The 18652-nt window shown below is 36.9% G+C and overlaps 3 protein-coding genes and 1 long non-coding RNA gene across 6 annotated transcripts; 2 read left to right on the top strand and 2 right to left on the bottom strand.

Annotated features, from left to right (window-relative positions):
* Positions 1 to 53: 53 nt before the first annotated feature.
* On the bottom strand, positions 54 to 3995 carry LOC18992342 (U-box domain-containing protein 6). Its single transcript, XM_006415731.2, has 6 exons — positions 3640 to 3995; positions 3412 to 3475; positions 2795 to 2980; positions 2555 to 2662; positions 1138 to 2309; positions 54 to 1067 (listed from the first exon to the last, which is right to left on the bottom strand). Exons 2-6 carry the CDS (start codon positions 3460 to 3462, stop codon positions 248 to 250), a joined length of 2337 nt encoding a protein of 778 aa, XP_006415794.1. The 5' UTR covers positions 3463 to 3475; positions 3640 to 3995; the 3' UTR covers positions 54 to 247.
* Positions 3996 to 4387: 392 nt separating this feature from the next.
* Positions 4388 to 9483, top strand: LOC18992341 (alpha-glucosidase 2). 3 transcript variants are annotated; one of them, XM_024152817.1, is made up of 22 exons: positions 4388 to 4637; positions 4720 to 4793; positions 4965 to 5219; positions 5327 to 5495; positions 5608 to 5688; positions 5791 to 5859; positions 5966 to 6062; positions 6372 to 6454; positions 6535 to 6642; positions 6733 to 6863; positions 7026 to 7133; positions 7229 to 7302; positions 7414 to 7539; positions 7707 to 7774; positions 7962 to 8111; positions 8194 to 8247; positions 8350 to 8406; positions 8503 to 8652; positions 8768 to 8859; positions 8948 to 9057; positions 9136 to 9199; positions 9280 to 9483. In XM_024152817.1, exons 1-22 carry the CDS (start codon positions 4500 to 4502, stop codon positions 9422 to 9424), a joined length of 2403 nt encoding a protein of 800 aa, XP_024008585.1. In that variant the 5' UTR covers positions 4388 to 4499; the 3' UTR covers positions 9425 to 9483. The 3 variants fall into 3 exon arrangements, with proteins under 3 accessions (XP_024008585.1, XP_006415793.2, XP_024008584.1); XM_006415730.2 differs by having other exon boundaries at positions 5608 to 5694; positions 6739 to 6863; XM_024152816.1 differs by having other exon boundaries at positions 5608 to 5694.
* Positions 9484 to 9499: 16 nt separating this feature from the next.
* On the bottom strand, positions 9500 to 11843 carry LOC18992340 (nuclear pore complex protein NUP54). Its single transcript, XM_024152818.1, has 9 exons — positions 11299 to 11843; positions 11123 to 11176; positions 10978 to 11037; positions 10753 to 10863; positions 10482 to 10547; positions 10316 to 10402; positions 10111 to 10212; positions 9884 to 10033; positions 9500 to 9799 (listed from the first exon to the last, which is right to left on the bottom strand). Exons 1-9 carry the CDS (start codon positions 11701 to 11703, stop codon positions 9686 to 9688), a joined length of 1149 nt encoding a protein of 382 aa, XP_024008586.1. The 5' UTR covers positions 11704 to 11843; the 3' UTR covers positions 9500 to 9685.
* A 2364-nt stretch (positions 11844 to 14207) lies between these two features.
* LOC112084154 lies at positions 14208 to 14653 on the top strand. The gene is made up of 3 exons (XR_002898137.1): positions 14208 to 14370; positions 14486 to 14528; positions 14632 to 14653. It is a non-coding gene; the product is annotated as an uncharacterized LOC112084154 (long non-coding RNA).
* The last annotated feature ends 3999 nt before the right edge of the window (positions 14654 to 18652 follow it).

Here is an 18652-nt window from a genome sequence, read left to right as displayed (position 1 = left end):
GTTGACTCTGAAATCCAAAAAGGCTTCTGTTTTATACTGAAAGTGAGGTTTTATGAAAGAAAAAAAACTGATACATTAGTAACCTATCTACATGGATACATCTGCTGTGAGAGGAAAAGTGAGCAAAAATGGCGTCATCACAAAGTGGCATGTACATATTATCTTTCTTCTCTATGCAGCTGACTTGTAAGAGGTAAAAGATGAGAGTAACTTTACATAGGAGTGTGATCCAATCTATCTTTTCTTCTCAGTGGTGGATCGAGTAGCTTTTCTTCCAGATGAAGCTAAATGGTCTTGTCATTGTCTTCCTTCTCGACATTGATTTAGACAAAGGCTTCACTTCCGATTCTGGAGCTGAAGCTGGCGCAGGTATAGACATTGGTAATGGTGCCGATACGGTTTTCCTAGGAGCTTCATCTCTGTTTGGCGATGGCTGTTCTCGTTGCCTTTGTTCCCTGAACAGCATCAGAAGCTTCTGGGACTTGTCTCTCCCTCGGGGACTTCCGTTCACTGAGATCGACACTAGAGACGGGATCACACCTTCTTGTAGCACCATCTGGATACACAGCTCGCTTTCCGTGCATAAAATCGCAAGGCAAGAAACGGCTTGCTCTTGTTCGACCGTGTCACCAGTGTCCAGCACCGTTGCAAGAGTGCTGATCATGCCTTGTGATGATATCATCTCCTCTTTCCCTTCCTGGCTAGAGGCTAGATTTAGTAATACCGCTAATGACTTCTCTATCCACAAGTGGTCACTTGTTGATGTAAGGACTTGGAGGCTTTTGATTATGTTAGATGAAAGGAGGGTGGGAATATTGGGATTGTAGGTAGAGAGGTTGTAGAGGGCATGAAGAGCGTCCAGCTTGCATTGGGTTTCGGTTTTTTCTCCCTGAAGGAGAAGACTGACGAAAAAGGGAACTGCTTGACTTGAGCCAATCACAGGCTTGGCTTTCTCGAGGCAGGAGAGGTTTAAATATAACGCAGTTGCTGGCCCTTGGGAGTGGGAACAAGAGATCATTTTCTCCAGCAGCGGGATGACTCCTGAAGTCAGCATCAACTCTTTGTTCCTGATATTAGAGAGAAGATCAGACAGTGACATTGCTAAGGACTTAGACTGGTGGTAACAAAGACACTAACCTGTTATTGTTGACCGCTAAATTGAATAGAGCCATAGCTCCGGTTTCTTGTGCGGCTGCATTGTTTTCATGAACAGCTGATTCTAGAAACCGCAAAAACGCTTCAACAAACCCATTGGCTCCCATGAGGATCCTGGCCTCTTCACCATCCTTTAGCAATCGCCTGACATTTTCTACAACTTTGCACTTTTTATCCAAGTCCTCCTCTTTGTCCAAGATTGCCAATATATCCTGATAACTCTCAAGAACATTGACATCAGAAGTCTCCTTATCATCGACATCAGGCGTGTTGCCTTCTTCTTTTTGCTGTTGTTCGGAAACAATAGTACTACTCTCTTCCAATGGAACGACTTTAACACCCTTCACCGAGCACGATCCTATACTATCAACTGACTTCGAATTGGTGGATTCAGAGTCAGACAAGGCTAGTCTCCAGTAGTTGAGGTCAAGAGATTCTGGTGGTCCAGTAGGGACTGTGATCCCATTCTGCTCACACCAGCTCGCAATCAGACCTTTAACACAGTAATTAGGAGTCAGGGAAAGATGTGGGAGCTGCTGCTGAGTCTTGGGGCAAGAGTTATGCCCATCACTAAACCATTTCTCGATACAGACCCGTTCATAAGTCTGTCCAGAAGCAATGATGACAGGATCACACATAAGCTGCAAAGAGATGGGACATCTTAGTTCTTCTGGTGGAACAGGCACCTGTCCTGATTTTTTACTGTTCATGGGCTTAAAGTTAATAGAACCAAACTTAGATAGTTGACGCCCAAACGCAGGAACACGATCTTCGTTAGAGCCTTGACCAGTGGGTGAACATGGTGTTGAACCCTGAGAGTCACTCTCATCCATGATTTCACTTCTGAAAAGCTTGGAGTATTTTCTCATAAGATGCAATAGGTAAGCCACAATTGACTCCTTCCGCTTGTCTTCTTCCACGCGTGCCCTGTCAATGAGTTTCTTTAATGCACGCCGTTCTGCTAGAGCTGATCTAGAAGAAGTTATACTCAGTCTAGTAGCTGCCTGGTGGAAAATTTCAAGCTCGGCGTTGTCACTGCAGTTGTCAAATTTCTTTCCTTGTTGCAATAGTGCAATTATCCGATCACCAACTTCTTTCTCTGATGGATCAAGCAAGAACTTGGTGTGCTCTAGTTCACCAACAATGTCCAAAATCTGAAGAAATCCAATATCAAGATTAGATTTCACAACTAGGAACTAGCAGAGACCATTTTCTTGATCAGAACTATAAATTCAACAAGTATGAGGGGTATGTTTGAGTAATCAGAAAAACCCTGATCGAAGGGCGTAACTATCAAACCAAAAAGACAAGCAACTAGCTAGCAAGAGATACATAGTTCCTGTAAAGTTCTTAATTTGCAAAAGGAAAAGAATGTGCTATTCACTGAAATAGACATCACCTGAGACCCAATTGAGCTAGGAACAATGTCCTCCACCCGTCTAAGACTATCGATAAGTGCAGACTTTGCTTTCTCAAATTTTAACAGTACTGCATCCCCAGTTATAGCCTGTTCAGAAGAGCCAAAGAAAATATGATGGAATTCAAGAGACCAAAAACACAAGAGAGACCATGTATCCACGCAAAGAGATATAAAAGAGAAACTAAGATATATAAAGAGAGACCATGTATCCACACTAACCAAGTATAGTTTGCTACACTCAGAACAGTGTTGAAGAATGTTCTTCGCTTTCTCGAGTGCAATGTGTAACGAGCACAAAGCTTGAATCCCTGATTTACTCCGAGGTCGTGCTTCTTCCAACGATGGGAAAATCGACAATACCTTGCAATAAACTGCAGATAGTTCCTTGCACATATCTCTATGTAACTGCATTTTAGCAATGGCCATAACACACAATTTTAGCAAACCATCAAATTACATGAAATACATCAAAGAAGAAGAACAGAGATCCCCAAAAAGAACAAAAATTTACGAAAGCCGCTAATATTTTTGTAACTCAGACGACAAATTAAAACCATATCCCCAAGATTCCCAATTACTCTCTCAACCCAACCAACATTTGCTTACAGTTAACGAGGTAAGGGAGAACCAAAAAAAATGCAAATTTTCACCCTTTCTATCAAAAACGCATTGAAGAGAATCACATTTCTATAACATCAAAAACAAAACCAATCAAAACGTACATAACATAAGAACGAAGCAAAAGTCCCCTTTTTTAATTTCCATTTGATTCCAACAACTACCGACAAGAATCTTTGAGAAAAGAAGATTCAAACGTATAATATTCTTGAGCATACTTTGGCATCGCTAGCAGCGAACAAATTCTCCTCTAGCTCGCTTACATCCATGATCCAACCTCACCTGGAAAAAAATTTCCAAACAAATATGAAAGAATCAGTAAAGACAGAAACAGAGCATCATGGATATCCGACGCAAAGTCTTGCCCTTTTGTGAGGAAATAAGCGACGAATCATTATTAGATTAGAGAAAAACTCGAGAGAACCGAATCAGGAAAATTACGTTACCTAAGACAGAGTCTTGACCCAGAAAATAAAAACAAAAACAAACGGAAGAAAATAGAAAAGAAGGAAGTATTGAAGCATAACGGTAGAGAGAGAGAGGCGAGAAAATAGGGTGGTAAGAAGGAAGGAAGTGTTAGCTCCACAAAACCCGCAAAAATCTATGATCAGAATTGAAACGAGAACGAGACACGAATTTTGCAACAACAACGACACGACAAACAAAAAATAATAATAACACACGTGTGAAAGAAAACTTGCAACAACACCAAAACAAAACCGACAAAGGGGGATCATAAATCGAGAGCCGCCACAAAAGGCTTTTTCATAAGTGATGAGAAATCGAAAATCAGGGTTTAGGGTTTTTTTCTTCTCTCAGTCATTTTGGCATCAAAGCGAGAGAGAGAGAGATTAGGAAAATTCGAGTGGTAGTGAAGAAGACAGAAACACGAGTGTCATCATGTATAAAAGAGTGAACAACATCGACATATTTTTTAACTTAACTGTATTTTTAAATATTTAATCGAGATCAACCGACCACCTAAACCGATTAGTCAAACCGCCTATACCAAAAAAACGTTTGTCGAATTAGAAAATATATTTCAAGTCGCAGAGACATATGCCTTTTCATTCTGTCAACATCACGATTCACGACAGGAGCTTTTTCAAATAAAAAACATGGAAAGTATTAGAAAAAGACTTTGAGAAACCAAAAAAAAAAAAGTCAAACTTGAAAAAGCAGAGCCTCGATTAAACATCACTTGTCATTTCTCAGCTTCAACGATCATTCACAGAGCAAGAACATTGCTCTGCATTCTCCGGTCAACTATTTTCTCCGTTCACCGTTTAATTTGGTATACACTCAGATGATGATGACCGGAGAAAGCCATAAGAACGCAGCTGGTGGAATCAAGTCACCGTTCGGTGATCTGCAAGATGATGAATCCCAGAGATTTCGTGTTATCACTCCTTTTCCTTCTCCTAAACTCTCCGACTTACCTATGGTATATATACTCTTCACAAATCATTTTGCTTTACTTTTTCCTTAGTTTCTTTCTTTGCTAATTTGGAGCTTCTTGTTTCAAGTTTCAAGGTGATCATAAGGAGAGCTTGTATTGGGGAACTTATCGTCCTCAGGTCTATTTTGGAGTTCGAGCAAGGTACTAATCAAGAAACGTCTTTGTTGCTTTCACCTTATTGCACAACTTTCACCAAACGGAGTCATATAAGCTCTAAAACCTAAAGGGGAGATTGATCATTTGATTCCCCCATATCAGTGTGTGTTCCTTTCTTGTACAAGTTGCTAAGTTTTAATATGACGAAAAATGCAGAACTCCTCAGTCCCTCGTCGCTGGCTTGATGTGGCTCGGTTCGAAGGATGATGGGAAGCATGTGATGAGGCATTTCTGTGAAAACTCTGACGATCTTGAGTCGTTTGGCTGGAGAGAACACAATGGGATAGATTTTGGGAGGCAGGAGCTTCTTGAACAAGATATGATACTGGAGACAAGTTTTGTCAAGTCCAAAGAGGGAAGCCTCGGTTATGGAGGAGATTGGTCAATTCGAATCAATGTTAAAAATAAAAGGTAATTTACTGATAAGTGTGCCAATATGTTATTTATTGTAAGTTAGCCTGTGGTTCTGCTTTCATGATTGTTGCTTATATTTCAATGTTTTCTTGGTTGACAAATAGGTTGAGTGATGATGTAAAGAAAAGAGTTCATCTCTTCTTCTATCTAGCTGATGAAGGTGGAAATGGTATGAATTTAGGCAAGGATGTATTCGAGTTTAAAGAGAGTTCTCTCCTGGCTTCTGGCTCAAGTGCAGATGTAGGAAAGTGGCAGATGCACTTGAAGTCACAGGTAACTTTCGATTTGCAGTGCTTTTTTAGAGATGATAGGATCTTAATTGTTTGTATGACTGTGCCACGCAGTTTTTCTCCTCTGGATATAACCGCTTCTCTTTTGTTTGCAGAACAATCTTGAGACACATTATTGCGGTTTCAAGACGCCTGACATTGTCAATCTGTCTGATATTGTTCAGCAAAATCTCGATGTACAGGTTATATCTCAACTTTGCAAGTTGATAAACTGTATATTTGTTTTTGTTTTATAAAGAGCACAGTGCTTATTTGCTTCTTGGCTTGTATATTATTAGGAAAGAAAGTCTGGACGACTTCAGCTCTCTGACACATCAGAAGATTCTTCTAGCATTTATGTTTTTCAGGTAATCAAGCTATATGAATGAATATAGATTTATTAACAAAACCCTCAATCCTAATTTACTCATATGAATTCGTTGATTTAAACGTTTCATGCATTTTGTCATGCAGATTTCCACGACGACTCAATCTACTGTAGATATTGCCTTCGTCTCTGGGATAAGAGGAGAAACTTGTGATGTGGAACAGCGTATAATGAGTCTTACAGGTTTATAACTTCCTGTTGCTTCTAAGCATTGATGATGATAGGATTACATTTTCTGAACAACAACTAAATTTTGCATAATCATTTTCCAGCCAAATGTGAATAGTTTAGATAGAGAATATTAGGTCAGCTTTCTTCTGTCCGTGGGTCTGTGAAAAGAGTTTCCGCAAGAAAATGTTTTGTCAAACACCATTTCCTCTGAATATATATATATATATATATATATATATCTAATATTGATTAGCTACTAACAGATATTATCTTCTGTGCTTCTACGCCTTTGAGCTGACTTTCTATCTTTAATCCGTGTAGGTTTGTCACTCTCTAGTCTACTTGAAGAGAAACATATAGAATTTGATGCAAAGTTCAAGGAATGCTTCCACCTTTCTGAAAAAGTGTGATTCTACTGTTTTCTTAGTTTGAAACTTCAAAATGCCAATGTAATAGCTGACCTTACCTGCTCTGAATATTCCAGCTTGATTCTGAAACTTTGATGGTTGGTAAAGCTGCAATCGGGAACATGCTTGGTGGCATTGGTTACTTCTATGGTCAATCCAAAATTCAGGCTCCTAAAAGTACTCAGGTGAGTTTCATTTTTTTTCTTGCTTTTTGCGCTTCACATTAAGTCCAACCCCTTAAAAAAGAACAGACTCAGAGTGTTGATATGTTTCAGCTGCAGCCTAATAAAAGTGAGGATGATTTCTTGCTATATTGGCCAGCTGAGCTGTACACAGCAGTTCCAAGCCGGCCTGTATTTCCTAGGGGATTTTTGTGGGACGAAGGTTTCCATCAACTGTTGATCTGGTTTGTTGTTACCAGATCATACAATATATGCTAAAGCGTTTCTTGATATGTTTCTATAAGGATTGTGTTCTTATGTGTGTATTTTCTTCTGAGTTAATACATATCTGGTCTTATACAAAGTTGCAAGATTTCATCATTCTTTGGATTGCTTCTTTGATACAGGCGCTGGGATTTCCGTATAACCTTGGAAATAGTTGGAAACTGGTTAGACCTGATGAACATAGATGGATGGATTCCACGTGAGCAAATTTTGGGTGATGAAGCTCTGAGGTTATTATATATACTCCTACTAAACCTCAATAGTCATCATTATTGTTATGTTGTTATCAATGACTCTGAAGTGTTTTTCTTTGATTATGCTGCAGTAAGATTCCAAAAGAGTACGTTGTTCAGATCCCAAGTAATGGCAATCCACCTACACTACTCTTGGTCATACGCGGTATGAATATGTAGTTAACTAATTGAGAGATTTGTTTGATGTAGAGAACAAGGTTTCATAATCAACTCAATTCCCTCTGTTGACAAATCTTGCTTTTTTCTTTTTTTCCAGATCTAATAAATGGGATACGAACAGAGAAATTTAACAAGGAAGAAAGAGATGAAATCTTGTCATTCCTTGACCGAGCTTTTGTACGATTAGATGCATGGTTTCAGTGGTTCAATACTTCCCAGAAAGGTAAACAACATGGAGTCCATTTCTACAGAGTTGCAGGATGCTTGAGCCCTTCAACAGCTCTGTGTTTGGTGTTTCTTGTATCGAATTGACTATCATGCATGAGTGATATTCTGCTTATATGAATTCTTGTTTTAAAAAATTACGTATATGAGTTGATTAAACACCAGGGAAGGAGGTGGGAAGTTACTTTTGGCATGGTAGAGACAGTTTAACAACTCGGCAACTAAACCCTCAGGTACTGTTTCTTGATTCTTTATAGAATTGTCACCAAACTATGGAGTGGGGATTTCTAGCTTCCTCTTTTTCTTTTGTTGGTTTTTTACCACTTTTTTCTGCAGATTGTATAACTGGGAATAACTGTGGTAGATAAATCAAGAGACTTGAGAGATACCTAATGCCTTGGCTTTCACAAATTCTTGCAGTCTCTTTCCTCGGGTTTGGATGATTATCCTCGGGCTTCACACCCAACTGAAGACGAGAGGCATGTCGACCTCAGATGTTGGATGTATCTTGCGGCAGATTGCATGAACTCCATTATAGAGTTTCTGGGAGAAAAAGATAGACCTGAGACGGTTAGAAGAACATGGCAAGAAATTAGACTACATTCTCTATGTGTTCTTAATCACATATGTTTTTGAAACTGTATTCATGCAGGTGGATTACAGCTCAATTGTCAAGCTGCTTTCAGATTTCAATCAACTGAATCAGGTTAATATATTCTTATAGAATGCCTACAAGGCTACACTTTTACTAAGATCTCTCTTAGAGAAGAATCGCATGATCTCTTCTTCACGTCTAATTCCTTTACAGATGCATTACGACCATGATCATGGAGCTTACCTTGACTTTGGTAATCATACAGAAGATGTAAGGAAATCTGAATGAATTATCTCATAGATAAGCCTGAATATCAACCTTCATGGTAGAAAAATATGTCGATTCTCTTTTTATCTGATTTACCAGGTTCGGTTAATCTGGAAAGAGCTAACTGGAGAAGATGGTCGTGTATCTCGAGAGCTTGTAAGGGAGACATTTGGGAAGCCAGAGCTAAGATTGGTTCCTCACATTGGTTACGTCAGCTTCTTTCCCTTCATGTTTAGAATCATCCCACCTGTGAGAGTTAAACATATCTTGCATTAGTATCTAATATCATCCATGATCGTTGAAACCCTACCTTTGTGGAAAACTAAAACTAAACCTTCACATATATTTTGCTGTTCGATGAAAGGATTCTTCAATTCTCGAGAAACAGCTCGATCTTATTGCAAACAGGAGCATCGTATGGAGTGACTATGGACTACTTTCACTTGGCAAAACTAGGTGAGCCTGCAAGAACAAACATACCTGAAGAACTTTCATTAATTCTTCTGTGATTCCATAAGCACGCATTTGTGTCTTTCATTTCCAGTTCTTTGTACATGAAGTATAACACTGAGCACGAAGCACCATACTGGAGAGGTGCAATATGGATGAACATGAACTACATGATTCTTTCTTCCCTGCACCATTACTCTATAGGTACCGTACATTTCTGATTCCCTCAATTCACCATTAAAAAAAAACAAAAATTCATATAACCAATCAAAATTTCTGCAGTGGATGGACCGTACAGCGACAAGGCAAGAACTATTTACGAGGAACTAAGGAGCAATCTGATAAGGTATGCATGCTTTTAATAACGAAAAGTTGAAGATGTATGAGTATATGTGGCCTTGCCTATATTTTGTGTTGTTGATGTAGGAACGTGGTCAGAAACTATGATCAGACTGGATATATCTGGGAACACTACGATCAAACAAAAGGAACTGGAGAAGGTGCTCGTGTCTTCACCGGCTGGTCTGCACTTATCCTCTTAATCATGTCCGAAGAGTACCCTCTATTTTAGTAATCGTTTTGATTACCAACATTTGTAACTTTGAACCTCAAAATCTTACCACGCGTGTTTTGTGACCACAATAAGGAAATCTCCTTCAAAGACTATAAAGACAAAAAAAATCACAATACATAAAGATTTTATAGCTCAGCTACTACGTACATGTTAAAGTCCAAAGCTAGGTTTGTCGTGTCTGAGCATAACAATGTGCACATCCAATAGTAAAGGAAATAATACATTAGAAACTGGAGTAAGTAATTGCAGATCCGCATTCTATGTGTCTTGAGTCATTTCTGTATCTTCAGCCACCATGATTTCCATATCCCTCATGTCTCGCTTCAATACGTTCCCGAGCCTTCCTATGGCTTCGACCTCCTGTTGCAATACCTGTTTCCAAAGTACCAAAAATTTCACAGTTTTATAATGAATTGGTTAAAAACAAGCAAAGACCAAAGATGTAGCATCTTATACCTCCTGCATATCAATCAGGCTCTGCTCGTCTATTTTAGTTGATCCCGGGAGATATATGGAGCTACCACCAGCAAAGGAATTTGCTTGAGCACGAGATATTGTCTGCAGACTTTGCACTCTCCTAGAAAGCTCTGCTCCAGGACCTTTCACCTGAGAATATACACATCCTTTTTCTGCATAACTTTGTAAATCTTCAATTAGGAGTCGGATAAAAATGAAACACAGACCTGTCTTGTTATTCCGGTTAACTTCTCAGACAGCTCAGCCTCTCCTTTTGTCAAGGGCAACCGCAAACCCTTCCCCTCTAAGCCCTCTATTATTCTCATCACCTTCAAACACACAAGCCAGAACACAAAAGTAAGTATAACTTTGACTGTAATCTGGACTCACATAACGAGGTAAGATCTTTCATTGTGACGATTTTTCTCTCACCCTCAACATGCGTCTTTGAAGATTCTGCTCCTTCTGTCTCAACCTTTCAATAGATGGAAAGGTATGTGCTTGCAAATGTCTCTGAAGCTGTAAAAACAGAATCAAACAATTTCTTGTGAGGTTATCCTGTAAAAGTATGAGAGAGTGTGGAGAAGCGATACGTCACCATTTTAACGTTGCTCTGAGTCGTTTTTATTCTTTCCCTGTCTGAGACGAGTACTTCATCTTGAAGCTGCAGGTACCAACAAAAAGAGTGTCAAGATTCACTTATCAAATGTGCTGAACCTGAATGAATGATTTCATATCATTTAATGTCAATCTTCAAAAACAAAACAGTATTTGCTTAAGACCCCCATAAACCCACTTCCTCGCATATGGACAAGGCACTAAAAGCACCAAACAAAAAGCATAGAAACTTGGCAGTTGATGAGATCTACCTTAAGGCGTTGAGAAAGATCTTTAAAGCCTTGCACAAGCTGAGGCCACAGGCGCTCTCTTTCTGTTGAATCCATGCCTTCAAGTTTGCTCATGGCCTCTGCCCACATTATCTACCACAAAAACCAAGAAATCCTTCAGAGAGAGCTCAGATAAAATCATTCATAAAACCAAGAAACCGATTTACACAGGAACACTGCACATTCCCATGATATGAATATTCTCACATCTGATACGGCTGCAGGCTTCACCCGGTACTGTTGTTCAGTCACACTAAACAAAAGATGCTGCAGGCAAATGGATACTAAAGTTAACATAAACAGAAAAATCTCCAAAAAGCTATAGAATTCAGAAATTTCCACCCAAACTAACCTTAAAAGCATACTTGGGATTCGTCGGATCTTCCTTATACGCTTCAATGATGGCCTAAATCGAAAGCAAGTAAGCAAAGCAAGGCTTTTCAATCAACGTAAAGACTAGCGTTAAGGATTTTAGATCTGGAGTTACAAGAAACAAAGTGAGTCGACAGTGAAAAGAAAATAGCAAACCTGGACATCACGATCGGCGAGAGAGAAAGGAATGGGAGCAACAGGAGCCATCTGAGTAGTCAATTGCGCATTTGGGAAAGGCGGCGTCTGCTGCGCCGTGTTGAATGGTGACTGAAAACCAAAACCAGAAGATGCTGGTTGCTGGAACAGCGAGCTCGACTGCTGCTGCTGCTGCTGCTGTTGCTGCGGTGGCTGTTGGGATGAGAACGGAGTAGAGAAAAGTGAGGAGCCGAATCCGCCGGAGGAGAAGGAAGGTGCCGAAGGCGTTCCGAAGGCCGGCGTGGCTGCAGGTGTACCGAACGCCGGGGAAGACGAAGGGGTACCAAAAGGGGGCGTCGACGACGCACCGAACGCCGGCGTGGACGACGGAGTGCCGAACGGCGAGGAAGACGGAGTGCCAAACATTGGAGATAGAGAGGTTAGATCTCTGTGAACTGTGAAGAGAGAGAGAGAGGGTTAAAGGTTTTAGGCAAAAGGCGCCATTTGGAGAACTTTAAAACGCAGCCCAAGTGTTCGACGAAATTCCCGGCCTTTGCATACGTGGGTCATCTTCATCAGCTGTAGGGTTTTGTTCGTTTTTTTTCTTTTTCTTTCAAAGGGTTTTGTAACTTTGTTCTTCTTTTGCTTTTTTGGGCCCAAATTAATCACACCAACTAACTCGATTTAGCTAGTCTATTTGTTCAAAGGGTTTTGAATGATTATTTTATGTTGTAAAAGGCTGGCAAAAAATATAATAATGTTTGACAAAAAAATACTAAAGTAATATTGTATCTTTAAAATATCAAATCTAAAAGGATTTATGAATGTAAAAGATTTTTATATGGAAAATCTAAAGATGTATAAATTTATCACAAATTATGAATCTGATAAACATATAACTGATATAAACTATATGATATATATGTGAGAATGTATATGTTTATATATAAGTTATATATATGTATAAAAGATGAGCGATGTTTTATAGTGGAAAGATAAAAAGAGAGGTGAAGGGTCAAAGAAAAAAGTGGAAGGATGATTTTATATTCTCATAAGTTGGTTCATTACAAAAGAGGTTGAGCATCTATTTATAATAGAACAGAGGCGGTTAAACTATGTTGGTAAAACTTTGCTGTAATATTTTATTACAAGATGGATAAGCATAAACTATATTTTAACACTCCCTCTTGATTATCCATCATGGCTTATGTATATACGTACTGCCTCGTTAAAAACCTTATCATAGAAAAACCCATTGGGATAAAAACTATGATAAGAGAAAAAGAGTACAGTAACGTAATCCCCCTCTGGAAGTGATGGATATAACATTTCTTCATATATCTCGCAGTCGGCGCATTCCAATGCTTTGAACGTGTTTTCTGAATGATGTAGTGGGAAGCGCCTTTGTAAAGAGATTTGCTGCATTGTCAACATATTGGATATCCACTTCCTCATTTTTCTCGAGTTCTTGAGTGTAAGAGAAAAACCTTAGAGAAATATGTTTTGTTCTGTCGCTCTTGATAAAACCTTCTTTGAGTTGAGCAACACATGCAGCATTATCTTCAAACACTTTTGTTGGTTCCGTATTGATGACTATTCCACTTGCACCTTGTATATGTTGAGTCATAGATCGGAGCCATATACATTCTCTACATGCTTCATGAAGAGCAATAATTTCCGCATAATTTGAAGAAGTAGCGACCAAAGTCTGTTTTTGAGAACGCCACGAGATCGCTGATCCACCAATTGTAAAAACATATCCAGTTTGCGATCGAGCTTTATACGGATCTGATAAGTATCCTGCATCTGCAAAACCAACTAGACCAACTTCGGGGTTTCTATGATAAAATAAACCCAGATCAATCGTACCTTGGAGATAACGAAAAATATGTTTTATCCCATTCCAATGTCTGCGCGTAGGAGATGAGCTGTATCTTGCAAGTAGATTAGTAGCAAAGGCTATATCTGGTCGAGTACAATTTGCAAGATACATAAGCCCACCGATAGCGCTCATATAAGGTACTTCAGGACCTAATACATTTTCGCTATCTTCACAAGATCGAAATGGATCCTTGTTAATATCAAGTGATCTATTGACCATTGGAGTACTCAAAGGAGTTGCTTTATCCATTTTAAAGCGTTTTAACACCCTTTTGGTGTAATTTGATTGATGCACAAATATTCCATCTTGGAAATGCTCAATCTGGAGCCCTAGACAAAATTTTGTCTTTCCAAGATCTTTCATTTCGAACTCTTCTTTCATGTGAGTTCTCGCATCATCAATCTCCTTTTGAATTCCGATTATGTTCAGGTCATCGACATATACAGCAATAATCACAAATCCTGACGAGGATTTCTTAATAAACACGCAAGGGCATATCGCATTGTTGATGTATCCTTTACTCAACAAATATTCACTTAAGCGATTATACCACATGCGTCCAGACTGTTTTAATCCGTAAAGTGATCGCTGTAGTTTGACCGAACATATGTCTTTAGATACTTCAAGCATCTTTGATCCTTCTGGGATCTTTACTCCCTCTGGAATTTTCATATATATATCACTATCAAGTGATCCATATAGATATGCAGTCACAACATCCATAAGGTACATTTCTAGATTTTTAGATGTCGTTAGGCTCATTAAGTACCTGAATGTGATTGCATCCATGACCGGGGAATATGTATCTTCATAATCAATTCCCGGTCTTTGAGAAAAACCTTGTGCCACAAGTCGGGCTTTATATCTTGTGACCTCGTTTTTCTCATTTCTTTTTCTCACAAAGACCCATTTGCACCCTACTGGCATTACATCTTCTGGTGTAATGACTATAGGTCCAAAGAAATTTCTTTTATTCAGGGAGTTTAATTCATTTTTCATGGCAATCTGTCATTTCTCCCAGTCAGACCTTTTCTGACATTCTGATACTTCGATGACTGTCTGTGTAACCTAAACGATGACGTTTCGTTCGCACTAGGAATCGCTAGCCTCATCTGCTGGGCCGTCGCAGAGATTCCACAGATCATTACTAACTTCCGTACAAAGTCTAGTCATGGTGTCTCTCTCTCTTTCCTCCTCGCTTGGGTCGCTGGGTCCGTACACTCGAGATCTCCAACAAATTCTTATTAATATCTCTATATTATTATTTAATTAACACGTACACTGTCTCTAACGTTATAATTCACGACCTTTTATCGATCGGTGCAGTGATATCTTCAATCTCATCGGTTGTCTTCTTGAACCAGCTACCGTAAGTTACAAAAACATAATATACTGTAGTTATACACTAATTTTGATGATGGTTTTCTCATTACTTTTTTTGTCTTTTTGTGTTTTTTTGGGTTTAATTGTAGTTACCGACTCAGTTCTACACACTGTTCACGGTAAATTTAAAATTTAAAATTACTGTTCCGGGTTTATTCTTCGATTTTTGTTTATGTTTTAAATTTTAAATTTTAGTTTTAATTTAAAATTTAGCTTTTTTAATTTTAAGTTTTAAATTTATCTTTGTAATTTAAATCTCTAATCTTTGTATTTCGATTTCAAAAAATAAAAATTTACTATTCAAAAGTTACTGTTCAAAAGTTACTGTTCACGGTAACTTTAAAATTTAAAATTACTGTTCCGGCTATATGCTACACCAGTTAACATCAAAATAAAATACAGAGTATATCTCTGTAAAATCGAAGAATAAATCAAGACACAGGAAATATGACGCAAGCATGACGTAAGCAAAGATGTAAGCAATAACGCAAGCAAGACGTAAGCAAGGACGTAAGCAATGACGCAAGCAATGACGTAATCAAAACTGTCGGCACCGTTAGATGAACGACACATGTCACAAGAGTGTCGGCACCATCTGATGAGCTCCACGTATCAAGACTCTATACACAATCTTCTCCTATAAATATGCCCTCAAAACAAAGGAGAAGGACACGAGCAAAATTCAGATTTTCTCTCTCTCGAAAAAAGCTCTCCCTTCTCTCTAAAAATTGTAAAAGCTTTTTTAGTTTTAAGTTTTAAATTTATCTTTGTAATTTAAATCTCTAATCTTTGTATTTCGATTTCAAAAAATAAAAATTTACTATTCAAAAGTTACTGTTCAAAAGTTACTGTTCACATAGTAATTAACGCAAATTAGTATTTGTAAAACGTTTTATAAATTTTAAAATAGGTATTAAACTGGTATCAGTTGTCAAAACGATCTTTAACAAAACCATTGCAGATTTTGCAAAGTTTTCTTAAAAAGTTTTAAAAAAACAAGGATTTCGTGATTTTAAAATTAAACCTTAAGAAAAGACCTTTCCAATCTATGAAACCACGAAGCTGATGGTGTTCCAGGCAGCAAGACCTAAGAGAGGCAGTGAGTCCGTTGGCAAGCCAGCAGTAGTGATCAACTAGAATCGGTAAGTCTCTTCTCATGAGTCTAAATTTTGTATAAATCATGGCATCCTCGTTTAGAAAGTTTTTTAAGTCGAAATATGCATCTGCATCTTCGTCACATACAACAATTAATTCAAGAGAAATAATGTCAAAAATAACATCCTTTAATCAAGAAATAACAAAGGATAAATTACCACATATCAATCCAGACAACATATATCAAATTGGAACATTTGATTTTAAAACAGCATATTCAATAAAAGAACATGAGCAAACCTTGTCTCTTCAAAATGAATTTGAAGAGATAAAATTATTATCATCACTCGCCTTAGACAAATATAAACAAAAAGGATTTAATTATATTCATTTTGGACTTATACAAATTGCTATCAAACCATTATCAAGAACGGGTATAGATTCACCTATACTCATGTTACTACGAGACAAAACCTTATTAAAATATGAAGACTCCTTATTAGGAGCTGTACAATCAAACTTATGTAACGGAGCAGTGTACTTTAATTGTGCCCCAAATTATCAAGTTAGCCTACACGATCCAACTATATTGAACACTTTAGTATTAAATGTTCATTTACCAGAAATGAAATTTCAAAACGAAAGACATGGTTATTTATTACTTTATCAAATTTACTTTAAACAATCAACTTCTGAATTTAATCCAAGATGCTTATTACAAGATGATAAAGGAGAAACGACAATATTAGCAGTTCATAGTAAAGATGCTCCTACTGCTACTTACACACCTAAGCAATTAAAATGGAATGAAATAACTATTCCAGACCAATGGAAAATATATAGAAATTACACAACCCCCTAGAAATTTTGAACAAAGAAATATTTCAAGAATATTCGAACAAAGAGATGGTAAAATATTATTACAATTCGGATCATTTAGAGAACGACTTCCCCCAAGAATTAACTCTTATTATTCAAATTCAAGAGCCTCATTTTCCGAATATCGTAATAATCAAACTAGTACAGATTCTGATACAGAAAGTATAAATCAAAATACTCAACAAGATAATCAAATTAAATTTAATGCTCCAATAGCTGAACCTACTCAATTAAGATGTCCAACATCACCTACTCCATCAGATTTTAAAACTATTAATGTAATATTAAAAGAATATACAATTAATAAACAATATATTAGAAAAGATTTCTATTCAAAAGAAAATGAAGAAAAAAGAAATTGGTATTTCAAGACATTTTCTAAACAACAAACAATTGAATTAAGACAAGATTGGTATAACTTTATGACAATAAAAGAGATAGATATTCCATTTTTCACTTGGTTTGAAACATAAGCAATCTCTCATAATATTAATTATCCATTTAAATCAATAAATACTAGTGCATCTTTAAGTCAAATATGGGAATTATCGGATGGTAATAAAATTAGGTCAGTCCATCCACCCTTAAAGGATTTAAAAATAACTACACCTGATAGAATACTCGTAGCCTCACCCTTTAAAACAGGAGCTAATCAAGATGATAAGAATATAATAACACAACAAGATATTAAAGCAGTATATCAACAAAATAATTATCAAAGTCAGTTACTCCATACAATATCCAAACAAGTTAATCACATAGATAATAAAATAAATGAAAGTGATAAATTATCTCTAGATAATCAAACTACCCAACATCCCTTTTCAATCTGTATCAACCCCAATATTTAAACCAATTACAAGGCAAGTTAAATTCGGTAAAAATGAAATTTTAAAATCTATAGCCAATAGATTAGACAAATTAGACAAAGGTAAAAGTATCAATAATATAGATGAAAACGATAATGAATCTATTCAAACATCTATATCGTCAGAAAGTGATATACAAGAAATAAATAGAATAAAAAATAGAACTATGAGATCTAATAAACCTTATTATTCAAGGCATACCCCACCAGACTTATTATTTGAAGAACATCATAAATATTCTAACAATATGTATTCAGGAAATGGTATATATGAATGGAACATAGATGGTAAATCCGAATACGAAATAATGAATGTATTACAAGAAATGGGTATGGCAACAGCAGCATTTAAAACAGACAAAACAATAACTGATAAAGAAGCATGTGTACTATTAGTAGCAGGATTTTCTGGATCATTAAAATATTGGTGGGATAACGCATTAGATACTAATCAACAAAACTCTATAATCAATCATGTAGAGAAAATTTATACAGAAGATGAAGATGGTTTCGTTATTGAAACCGAAAAGTCCAATGCAATAGAAGTATTAGTACACACTATATTAATGCACTTTGTAGGCAATCCAACCGAAGAATTAGAAAGTAAAAGAATAATCCTAACAAATTTACGATGTCCTACACTAGGAGATTTTAAATGGTATAAAGATGTTTTTATAACCAATATATTTTTAAGACCAGATTGTAATCAACCTTTCTGGAAAGAAAGATTCATTTCAGGATTACCAAATTTCTTTGCAGAAATAGTAATCAATAAACTTAAAGAAATCTCTGGAGGACAACCGGTCCCCTGGAATAATATAACTTATGGGCAATTATTTGCATTCGTTAAGAAAATAGGATTATCAATATGTCAAGAACAAAAAGATAAAAAACGTAACGATAAATTCAAATTTAAAGTAACTATGGGTTCATTCTGTGAACAATATGGTTACGAAACCTTTAATCCACCATCCAGAGTTAAGCGTATAAAGCATAAGCATAGAAGGTCTAATCAAATAGAATATCATAATAAAAGAAGAAATTTTAACAATAAATCTAATAACCAAAAATATTCAAAAAATCAACATTACTCTAAAAATAAACGAGATAATACAACCAATAAGCAAAAAATAGTATGTTGGAATTGTAAGCGACCTGGACATAGATCCACGGAATGCAAAATGAAAAAGAAAATTAATGAAATATTCCAAGATCAACCTGATATTCAAGAAAAATTATCTAAATTATTGTTATCAGAATCTGAGTCA

The sequence above is a fragment of the Eutrema salsugineum genome, unplaced genomic scaffold (genome assembly GCF_000478725.1).
Source record: "Eutrema salsugineum unplaced genomic scaffold, Eutsalg1_0 scaffold_5, whole genome shotgun sequence".
Lineage (NCBI taxonomy): Eukaryota > Viridiplantae > Streptophyta > Magnoliopsida > Brassicales > Brassicaceae > Eutrema > Eutrema salsugineum.
This window is presented reverse-complemented; position numbering and strand designations above follow the sequence as displayed.

Bases quoted from the DNA above. Each gene is read 5' to 3' on its own strand.
- LOC18992341 (XM_024152816.1), top strand. From the start codon at position 4,500: ATGATGATGACCGGAGAAAGCCATAAGAACGCAGCTGGTGGAATCAAG. The intron at 5,695-5,790 runs GTTATATCTCAA...GTATATTATTAG, and splicing joins AGCAAAATCTCGATGTACAG to GAAAGAAAGTCTGGACGACT. The intron at 7,134-7,228 runs GTTATTATATAT...ATTATGCTGCAG, and splicing joins TTGGGTGATGAAGCTCTGAG to TAAGATTCCAAAAGAGTACG.
- LOC18992340 (XM_024152818.1), bottom strand. From the start codon at position 11,703: ATGTTTGGCACTCCGTCTTCCTCGCCGTTCGGCACTCCGTCGTCCACG. The intron at 11,177-11,298 runs GTTTGCTATTTT...CTTTCGATTTAG, and splicing joins TCGCCGATCGTGATGTCCAG to GCCATCATTGAAGCGTATAA. The intron at 10,034-10,110 runs GTCTGTGTTTCA...GTATATTCTCAG, and splicing joins TAACCGGAATAACAAGACAG to GTGAAAGGTCCTGGAGCAGA.
- LOC18992342 (XM_006415731.2), bottom strand. From the start codon at position 3,462: ATGGATGTAAGCGAGCTAGAGGAGAATTTGTTCGCTGCTAGCGATGCC. The intron at 2,981-3,411 runs GTATGCTCAAGA...GCTAAAATGCAG, and splicing joins TCGCTGCTAGCGATGCCAAA to TTACATAGAGATATGTGCAA. The intron at 1,068-1,137 runs GTTAGTGTCTTT...CTCTAATATCAG, and splicing joins TTAGCGGTCAACAATAACAG to GAACAAAGAGTTGATGCTGA.